This window comes from Oryzias latipes, chromosome 23 (assembly GCF_053564925.1).
Source record: "Oryzias latipes strain Hd-rR chromosome 23, Olatipes_Hd-rR_3.1".
NCBI lineage: Eukaryota > Metazoa > Chordata > Actinopteri > Beloniformes > Adrianichthyidae > Oryzias > Oryzias latipes.
Genome location: NC_136259.1, coordinates 14,585,428 through 14,595,968, shown reverse-complemented (window position 1 = coordinate 14,595,968; position 10,541 = coordinate 14,585,428). Strand labels below are relative to the sequence as shown.

General features: G+C 36.7%; 1 protein-coding gene and 1 long non-coding RNA gene across 4 annotated transcripts; one reads left to right on the top strand and one right to left on the bottom strand.

Moving 5' to 3' along the window:
• Nucleotides 1-3,611: 3,611 nt before the first annotated feature.
• bloc1s3 (biogenesis of lysosomal organelles complex-1, subunit 3) lies at nucleotides 3,612-7,729 on the top strand. 3 transcript variants are annotated; one of them, XM_078941475.1, is made up of 5 exons: nucleotides 3,612-3,704; nucleotides 4,518-4,627; nucleotides 5,807-5,996; nucleotides 6,316-6,416; nucleotides 7,253-7,729. In XM_078941475.1, exons 2-5 carry the CDS (start codon nucleotides 4,520-4,522, stop codon nucleotides 7,436-7,438), a joined length of 585 nt encoding a protein of 194 aa, XP_078797601.1. In that variant the 5' UTR covers nucleotides 3,612-3,704; nucleotides 4,518-4,519; the 3' UTR covers nucleotides 7,439-7,729. The 3 variants fall into 3 exon arrangements, with proteins under 3 accessions (XP_078797601.1, XP_023808334.1, XP_078797602.1); XM_023952566.2 differs by lacking the exon at nucleotides 3,612-3,704 and adding an exon at nucleotides 4,243-4,357; XM_078941476.1 differs by lacking the exon at nucleotides 3,612-3,704 and adding an exon at nucleotides 4,356-4,410.
• Nucleotides 7,730-8,533: 804 nt separating this feature from the next.
• On the bottom strand, nucleotides 8,534-10,064 carry LOC144989298 (uncharacterized). Its single transcript, XR_013653433.1, has 3 exons — nucleotides 9,951-10,064; nucleotides 9,778-9,850; nucleotides 8,534-8,707 (listed from the first exon to the last, which is right to left on the bottom strand). It is a non-coding gene; the product is annotated as an uncharacterized LOC144989298 (long non-coding RNA).
• Between the last annotated feature and the right edge of the window lie 477 nt (nucleotides 10,065-10,541).

Genomic DNA, 10,541 nt, shown 5'->3' with positions numbered 1-10,541 from the left:
AGTTTGAGCTCTAACGTTTTTTTTCCCTCATAAGAAAATGTAAAATATTTTATTTCTTCCACAGGGGAAAAGGTGGAAACTATTTCTGCTGCAGGCTAGCTTTCAGCATGTTAAACATGCCTGGATACATTAGATTAGCAGTAGTAGAATTTGCTCACCAAAATCACTTTTGGATTTGGATTCTGTTCTTTTTTTCCACTTTTTAACTTGAGTATTTTTACATACATTTTCAATCTATAAAATTTGACAAATTATATCATTTATATCATCACAACCCCATCAATATCAAAATATTTTGTAACTTTAAGGCTTTTTTGACGCACTATAAGCGTAACTTTTATTTTGTATTTAAACGGCAGTTTTTTAAATAAGCCTATATGGCTTATTTTCTTGTGCTCACTGACGTCAGTGATTTTTAAAGGTACACGGTGCTCTGTCAAAATGTTAGGTCGGGTTTTGTTGTGAATACATTAACGCAGGTACCATCTAGCGGAATCTGACTCTTTTTTTTTTTTCTAGCTTTAATTTAATTTTACATTTTTTTATATTGTTACTCAGAACATTGGGAGTTGGTGTAGTAACAATAAAACTTGTTTTAACTGTATCATTCTGTTTTTTTATGTGTTGCAAACAAGATTTCCTAAGAATTCTTTCCATGTAATATCAAGCCATGTCTTTAGATGTGACCACAATCACAGTCTCCAGACATATAACATAGGTAAAATGAGTAGCCAATGTCATAAATTGTCAATCTATTTTAAAGTTATGGGGATGCAAAAACAAGGTATTAGGTTTCTCTACGTACTTGATAGAAACGTTTTGAAAAGAGCTTTTATTTTGAAACTCAAAAGTGACGTCCTGATCTCAAACAGGTGATAGATCATTAACTGAGATTTCATAGTGGAAAATATCATTGGGTTCAGAGTGAGACCTGGGTCTCATTTATAAACGTTGCGTACGCACAAAGGAAGGTGTACGCCACTCTCTAAACGATAATTTATATTTATAAAAAGCAAACTTGACGGGAAAATGTGCGGTCCTTCACGCAAGCTCTGACCCAGGCGTACGCACAAAAACGGGGGAAATGAGAAATGGCGACACCGTCGGCAGATGGAAGAAACACGTGAAAGTGAAAATGACAGACAGACAGACAGACAGACAGACAGACAGACAGACAGACAGACAGACAGACAGACAGACAGACAGACAGACAGACAGACAGACAGACAGACAGACAGACAGACAGACAGACAGACAGACAAGTGGAGCATAGAAGAATAAGACACAAACTTAACAGTTCAAAGCAGAAGTGTTACTTATTTTGGCGAGATCAAGGTTATTTCCTTTCTAGAAGGTGAAAGAATAATGATCAATGTCCCGTCAAACCTCCCTGTAAGTCAGTTTCTGTGAAATTGTAAAATTACACTTTTGGTAATTCCTCACGATAGTAATTTTTGATATTATCAAACAGGACTGATTTACTGTAATGCAAGCGTTAAATATGTTCGACATAATCAAATGAACAGAAGTATTGAAGTCATCATAATAGAAAACATCTTGACTTCCTGTTTGAAGCCAGTTTATAAAGTAAACTTTTTTTTTTCGTTTTGTTTCTTGACTGAATTAAATTTGTAATAACTTCCTGGAAATTTTGCTGTAATTTAATTTTGTTATCTCTTAGTTGTAGAATGGTTTCATGGGCCACGTTTAGTCAAATTGACTTATTTATCAAACATATGTAATAGAATTTGAAAAAAGTGACTGTTGGTGTCACAATTGTTAGCCAAAATAACAGCAACTTCCGAGCTGAAAAACTGACTTCAAATCAGCTTATTATAAACTTTTGTTATCTTTTTTTTTTTTACAACATATGTTGCATTACATATGTAATTGCTACTGATCAAAAAGGTGGTCCGTTTCTTTTGCAACCCACAATATCCCATTTGTTTTAGAATGAACTGGACTATTTTTCCTCTTTAAATCTACAAAAAGTCAAAAAGTCATGTGGAGGCTGTTTGGCAGAAAAGAAAAAATGAAAATCTAAATTTGACAAAGATTTTTGGACAGTCCGCTTCTCGCCCTGGTGCCAATATTGACAAATTTACATCATTACATGTAGTTTATACCTGTTTATACCTGAGGGGTAGTCATCTGATCAGTTTTATAAAAACATAATTATTCTTTTGTTTGTCATTTCGAGGGCACTAAGGCTCCTCTACCCCCCAGGTGGGGAGGAAGAAAAATCAAATAGGAGCCAGAATTTAACAGTATGATGCAGGTCCAACGAAGACAACATAATGATGAACATGGTCTATAAAAAGATGGCTGCCAGTGCAATGGACCCGTAACCGTGGCAATTTCAGAGTAATTTTCACCAGCCTCACCTCCTCACACCTTGGCTCCTAACAGCTTCTCAGGAGTTATGTTCTGCCTCATTAGGAATGGTCTCTGTCCCCATTGGGACTACTGGTCCAGACGAGTTAGGTGACTATACCGACAAAAAAAAAAATCCTGTACACACACAAATCCACACTAACACAGCTGAATTAAAACACTAAATTAAGGTTATTTTTAGTCTGTTTTCAGTCTTTGGGGAATGTGCAAGCACAATTTTCAAACCTTTAACTTCCTAAATTTGCTGTAACGATGAACACAGCACCACATTTGGGTTTGTGAAGCAATCAGGACAATTTTCCACAATGTTGTCAATGTGTGTCAACTAAATGTGTGTCAGTTGGGGCTGCTGGTGGGGTTTTGTGAATCATCAAAGGGTTAAATTGCCGCCGTTCTTTTCCCACAACAAATCAGACCGCCTCAGTCACTATGTAGTGACTTGAAACAGAAATGTTGGTCATACCAAGTAGCTGCCAGATGGTCATTATATTATATTCTATCAGAATCCTTCGCAAGGCCAGATTATGCCAGACCCAGAATGGGATGCAAGATGAAATGCATGTCAGGGGGGGCAAGTCTAAAATACATAGAAAACCATGCTATCGTCATATCAGTTCATCCATCCATTATTCTATGTCTCATCTGTTTTATATTAAATGTTCTCCCCGGTACTGCTTTTTACTGGGCTTGGGACAGTCACCTGCAGGATACTGGTTTGTGGCCTGTTGAGGCTGCATTTATATATATTTTTTTCTTTCTGTGTCAATTTGTCCATCTGTCTGTCTGTCCGTCCATCCGTACGTTTATTTATTTATTTAAAAAGTGAGTTTTTTTGTGGGTTTTTGCTGCCCATAACAGTTGAGGGGACAGTCACAGTATTTAGGGGTGGCAGTGCCCCCTATTGCCCATGCCTACATCTGGCCTTGTCCCCTATTTTATCATTTGTGGCCTATTTTTTAAAATCGTTTTTTGTTTAATATTCCTGGTGTTTGAAGGAGCTCACATAAATTGATTTTTTTTCTGCCTGTGGTTAATAAAGTTATTTCTTCCACTTTTGGCTTCTCCCATCAGGGGTTGCCACAGCGAAACAACCCTCCCACGAGGATGATTCGCAAGGGTAACTTGGCAATGTTTTATGCTGGATGCCCTTCCTGATGCAACCCTGTCAATCCAACTGGGCTTGGGACCGGCACGGCAGCAGAGAAGGGAATAGAGAGCAGCCTGGAATCGAACCCAGATTCCACGGATGGAAGGCGCCGCAAAACCAGCACGAGCTTAACCGGCCCCCTTGTTAATAAAGTTTAATAAAAGTAAGTTTTGTTTTGTTTTCCCTCTGAATAAAACAATGAAAATATAGGAATGTAATATAATAAAAAAATCTCTCAAAGTTTTTATTATTTATTCCAATTATTATTGTTGCTGCTGTTGTTGTGTGCAGTCTGGCAGTTTTTAGATTAACTTGTGCTGAAAAACTTTAACTCTATCTGGCAACACTGATTCAGAAACAAGCTTTTTTTATGTAGGTCAATAGAGAGAAGAGAATGAAATATGAGTACATTTTATACAATAAAGTGTTAATAAATCAAACTATTACACTGCTAAAGATCAAGTTAAGCGATTGTCCACATATACTGTTTTCTTCCGGGAAACTCTCGATGACAACGACACAGAATTCCTGGAGGGCGGTGTTTGATTGTCTAATCAACTTCTAGCGAACGCAAGAAAGAAGCGATAACAATTGCATGCGTGGTTTCAAAACAGAAAATCGTCAGTAACTATTTTACATTCAAGGAAAAGAGAATAAAAGAGAATCAGAGCGAAAGTGACTGACAACCTGATTTCTGGCGCACGCTGGAAAAATATTTCAACGGACCCTAGTCCAAAAGCCAATCGTATTCGGTTGAATCCTTCGGTTACTTCCGGGTTTGCTCATGTGACTTGCTATTTTGACTTTACGCCGAGGGTTGGTTGTTTTATGCTTTTTAGCTCATGTAACTTAATGTTTTAAACATAAATGTAATGTTTTACGGTGTACTTCGCATTATTAGCTGATTATTAGTGCATTTGTCCGCTAAATTCGTTAAATGTTCTGATTTGGCGTTTGTTTGCACATCCATTTGCAGGCATGTCGAGCAGGTACCGCATTGTGGTGGAGGGGGAAGCTTCTGAAACCGACTCTGACGATGAAGTTTACATCACCTCACTGCCGTCTGGACCGACGGCCAGAGCAAAGGTAGCCCTGCAGCTCTGTGTCTGTGTCTGTCTGGCTGTTGGTGCTGCTGTGTCCTTTCCTGATGGAACATTCCTGATTCAGTTTAGTTTTGTTTAGGGCCAACAAAAAAAGGGAATAAAATTTGTATAATTCTGAGGAAAAAGTCATAAATTTTACAAGAATAAAGTCGTAAAAGGATGAGGAAAATAAAATTGTAATAGAAATAAAGTCTTAAAATTCTGACAAAAATTAAATTTTTTTCAAGAATAAAGTTGTAAAATAATGAAGAAAGAAATATTTTTAAATTAGTAAAATTGAGAGAAAAAAACTTATTTAAGGTATTGGAGGTAGAAAAAGGCGCATCTGAGCTCACGTTGGAATTCTTGTTGTTGCTAATAAAGTTTAATAAAATCCAATTTTGTACAGGAACAGAGATATACTATTATTACAAAAATAAAGTCATAAAAGTCTTGAAAAATAGTCCAAATTTCACATAAATAGTCATTCAATTTTGAGAAGAGTCAAAACTTTACAAAAAATAAAGTTGTACTTTTTTTTAAGTGGGAATTTTGCAAAACAAAGGTTGGTTATTTGAAAATAAAATGTTATTTCAAACAGTAACTCATTTGGACATCACAGAGTTCCTGAAACTTTCTCAATCTGCTTTTTTTAATGTAAAATTCTTTTAAGATTACAACTTTATTTAAAGACATTTTTACCTTTAAAAATATGACTTTTAATAATATTTACAATTTTTTTGTCAAACTGTGACATTGACACTATACTTAATTTCTCAAAAAAGCGATTTGCTTATTTACTTTTAAATTATTTTTCTAACATTTTTTATTTATTACTTTTTTTTTAGTAAGTGCCACCAAAGTTTTGTTGTAGTAACACAATGACAATAAAAATCTTTGAATCTGTTTTTTTCTTATAAATTTAAATATTTTCATATATATATATATATATATATATATATATATATATATATATATATATATATATATATATAATTTATTTATTTTTACATTTACAATTTCATATTACAATTGCAAATTTGAAGAAATTTGCAATGTCTACTTTCAATGTTAAAATAAAATGTTCTCTTCTGTTTGTTTGTTGCTAATTTCCAACTTGGTTTTCATTGACTTCCTGCAGATCCTCACATGTATTTTTCTCAATGTTCCTGAACGGCGCTAGGTTCCAGGAGAGGCATCTGAAACGGACAGTGAGGGCGAACCGCAGCCGCCGGCCGCCCGAGACCCTGCAGCCGGACAGGAAGGCGGCCAGATCTTCAAGAAGGCCCTGCCTCCTCTGGTTGTGGTCAGGGACCATCTAGATATTCAGTCTGTAGTGGAAGACAGGCCGAGCCCGTCGTCCAGGTCACATGGTACGGACTACAGCCATATATACTAAGATCTTGCTAAGCTATGACTGCTAGCTCAGAGATATCCAACTTGCTTCCTGGAAATACTGTGTGTGACCCCCCCCCCCCGTGTCCTTCAAAATGCACATAGCGCACTCATCTGTGCGCGAATGGTCAATCCAGCGAGCGCTTCCCAAAGTGGCACAACAACATTTTTACAGATTTTGGAACAATAATTAGGCCGATTTTTTTTTTTCTGAAAAAGTTTCCGCTTTTAGGTGCACCGTATTGGTTGAGACACGGTAACTCAGTCCAGGTCTCTAAAAGCTGATTCTGTTTGCAGGCGACAGTCTTTTACAGCAAAAGCTGCAGGAGTCCAACAGCCGGCTGTATTCTGACGTGGGGCAAATGGTTTGTCATGTTTACAGCAGCGCTAACAAGGAGGTATGCTGTGTTTGAATCCCTATAAATGCTCAACTGATTCCAATTTGATTCCAAATTTACAATTGGATCAAGATCAATTTAATTTTTTTTAATTCTCTTATCCAAAATTAGCTCTTATTCTTAGACAGTAAATCTAACCTTTTGTTTCCAGTCAAACTTCATTTATTGAACTTTAAATATTCATTACATTTCTTTGATGGAGGACATGCATACGAAAAATGACCGTATTTCTTGCTACATCAAAGGACGGTTTATATTGAAACCTTTCTCAAATGTAAGGCGCTTTGAACAAAAAGGCACATTAAGCGAGACTAAAGAGTCAGATCTCAGTCCATCAGTCAGACTTTATTAATTGTGTTCTCTGTAACTCATCTGGAACAGCAAGTACCCATGTCGCTCAAATAAACCTTTATTTTAACCGCCGACCTTAACAGTTACAAATGTTCCTGTTTTAAGCTTTAACAAAAGTTTGCCTTAGAATTCTGAACATTATTAGGGTTAGGGTTTTAATTTCCGCTTGCCTCAGACCCCATCTCGTCTGCAGCCAGGTATTCCTAACGTCAGTAAAGTTTGCAGGATGACTGGAAATGGGGGCGGGGTTGCTCCACACCAACAGGGGTGAATTTCTATCCTCGAAAACAATAGTTTTTTTTTGATGTGTGCTAAAATCGGCATAATCTTAACTTAAAGACCAGTGGGAAGACTTTTAACACGGACCAAAAGATGTTCAGAGTGGGAAATTGAGTGATAAATCTATCTGTTAGTCAAAATAATAGAAAGAGCCATGAACTTTATTCCGTCAATTTTACATTTCTGTTGTTTGCCATGGTGAACAGGTGCGAGGTGCAACATCTCAGCTGAATGCCTCCCAGAGCGCCATCATCAACGCGTCCCACAGCATCAGGTTAATCCTGGATGACCTCAGAGCCGTGTCCGAGAAGATCGACATCATCACAAGCTGTCAAATACTGTCTGATATTAACATTAGTATCCCTAACAGTTTAAACACTTCTATACCTTAACGAAATAAATATTATGTTTTAATGTATTTGTGTCCATTTATAGCCAATAGGTCCTTTTCTGTGAGCAAAGGTGGAGATTTTTGCTACAGGGGACCAGAAGTAAAGTTGTATTTATACTATAATATCCTCTAATGCTATGTGCAGATTACTTCGAGTATTAACCGGAGATTATGCGTCTTCATTAATTACTTCCTCTGCTTTGTTAGTTTCTGCCATCTGTGTTAGACTTACATATGCTTCTCCTGTATAAATCTGTGGTAAAATATGCCATAAATCTCAAGCTGTTTTGTTTTTGGTGTGAAGTTTTGCTTTTTTTAGCTTTTTCTAACACACAACTGATAAAAGGAAACACAAAAAGGTCATCAGAATAAATCTTTATTGTTTGCAAATAAATGTTTTGTATAGAAGTCATTACAAATATGGAATGTAAAAAGCATAATTTTGAAAGTTAATTGAGATATTTTGTCATATATTCATACTTTTTTAACCCGTAGTAGTCTGGGATATTTCTTCACTTTTTTCTCTACTTAACAGGAAACTCAAATTGATCTTTAAAGAGTTCATTTGTGACAATGCTTAATATATTTTTAGTGCAACCCCAGCATTTTTTTCTTAAATATTACACAATAATTCCACAATGAACCTGAAACTTTTCAGAAAACTCAATTCAGAGGAATAGATTTTGTCATTTTTTTAAGCAAAAATCCCGATCAAACAATCTTTTATCTGTTTTTATGTAATCATAATAAAAACGTATAAATTGCTAAACATCAGAATTATGTTTAAGAATTATATACAATGTTGTAAGGATCTATTCCACAACCAAAAATATCAAAGCTACAAAATTTTTTGTCTTTAAAATTCTGAATGAAAACTAAACTAATGGCGCTAACTGTTCAAAAGCTACCAAGGGTTGATTACAAATAGTGTATTTTCCGCACTTAAAAGACTAAATATTACAATATATATACAATATTTCTTGGCAACATACACAAAACCTGACAGTAAATGTGTTAAACAATCACTACAGGTGTATAGGACAGAAAACTAGTATATAACATACAATTAAAACCAACAGTGACTGTAATCCCACAGCAGACACATGTCCATGATCCCTCTACAAACATATTATACAGGGGTGTAGATGTACACCAGGACCACCACCAGCAGGTTGAGGACAGTGCCAACAATCCCCACAATCCCAAGCAAGTGATCAGGATCAACGGAGTATCCCGGCATGTTGGAATAACCACACAGAGGAGTAGCAGCCTAAAGGAGACAGAGACACACGTTCACACAGTTAGAACTCCAGTAAGCTTTTGGTTTCAAATAGAGAGAAATGTTAAAACCACCAGAAGACGCCATTCATTTTGATTTTTGCTATAAATGTGATGCCTCGTTCACACCGGGAATTCTTGAATGCACTAATGTGCAGTCTTGAGCATTATTGTTTTTTTTTTTTGTTGTTACGGTTTACTAGCGCACGGCTGCCACCTACAGTTGGAAGAGACTTGGTGCGAAATGTTGAAGCGGTGGAAATCTCGCTGCTCTATTCTGTCATATAATTCCAACCGGACATAAAATGAAATTACTTATATCTCTTTCATGATCAATTTTCAAACGGTTGGCACTTCCGTAAATTCAATTACATCACTACCAAATCCGAGTCCCTGATTGGTCGAAGTTCCATCTGCTTTAACGTTGAACACCTGTTGTACTTAGAGCCCGGAAACAGTCGTGGAAACATGCGTAATGTCGCGTGAACGTGAGAGTTTTGAATAGGGAAGCCTAAAACGTGTCTTTAGGCGCATTTTCAAGTGTTCGCTTGAACATGTGTTGCCGAGGGCGATGTTATACATAGCTTGAGATGTAAAAAGGTGATTGCAACTAAATACAGTGTAGGTTACATGTTTTCTAAACTACTTTCAGTTTGGTTTTAAAGATAGGTTGTACAAATTTCCACTAAAATGATGAAACATTAGTGAACTAAAATTCACAATAATGGCAAAAGCATATTTGTGATGTTCAGATTTCATTCTGGGAATAAACAAAAAGAGGATTGACCCATTTTATTTTCAGAGGAGCTTTTAAATCTGATGGATTTTAGGGTAAAACCACCTACAGATTCAAAAATAAATTGCTAGAACTCAGAAACACTGATAAAGACTGCAATGAATGTGCATAAATACAAAATATTTAATTTACAAAGAACAGTATTTGTAAAACAAATATTTTGTGCTTCAAAATGCAGACACATTGGTATAAAGAGAATAGTGACATTTTGAAAAAATGACTAATCCTGCAAAGAAGCATGCTTTGTGTGTAAAGATTCAGGTTACCTCGTTGTTTTTCTTTCTTTCTTTTTCATCTCTCAACGTCGCTGTGGCATCCATTTATCAGCCCTTGACTTTTCTAAACCAAGAAACAAGAATTGCTTTCAGCCCAAATGTATCGTTCCCAAAAAGACAAACCGGAATGTTCATAAGGTTGATGTCTAGGAAGACACTGGCACCTCTGTCAGAGCTTGCTGTAGAAGTCTTCGCTGTGTTCTTTGCCCCAGGCTGCAGGAGTTCACAGGTCTGTAATAAATGAGTGTATGGAAGGATGTTGGTTTGTTTTAGTGTGCATTTAACTGCACAGAATGTCCCCGTAGACCAAGAAGCTGCTCAGCTGGATGGCCGCTATTTCTGTGTCAGGTCACTTAGTTGGCTCCAAAGCACGTATGTATCGAGTCCAGGATGTAACAGAAGGGGCGAAGGGCCTCCAGTGTTAATTCTGTAGCTCAAGTTGTCATTCTTTTGATTACCATCGGCGTTGCGCGGGGAATCCGTCTAACGACCGTCAGTTACGTTACATCGTCTCCATTGCAGCTCCGATCCGTTTTACTTTGAAAGTACAATGGAAGTTTTTATTTTGAAACCCAGATCTATTTCTCATTTCTCTGCTTTTAGTCACGACTTGACATGTCAACATACTAGAAGTAGAACCCCTGTGTAAAGCTTGCGTTGCATTGTGGAGGGGGTGTAAACATTCCGAGTGATTAATGAACGCAATGAAGACGCACCGCAGACAAACCAGTGGAAATCAGCCTTTACTCCTCAAC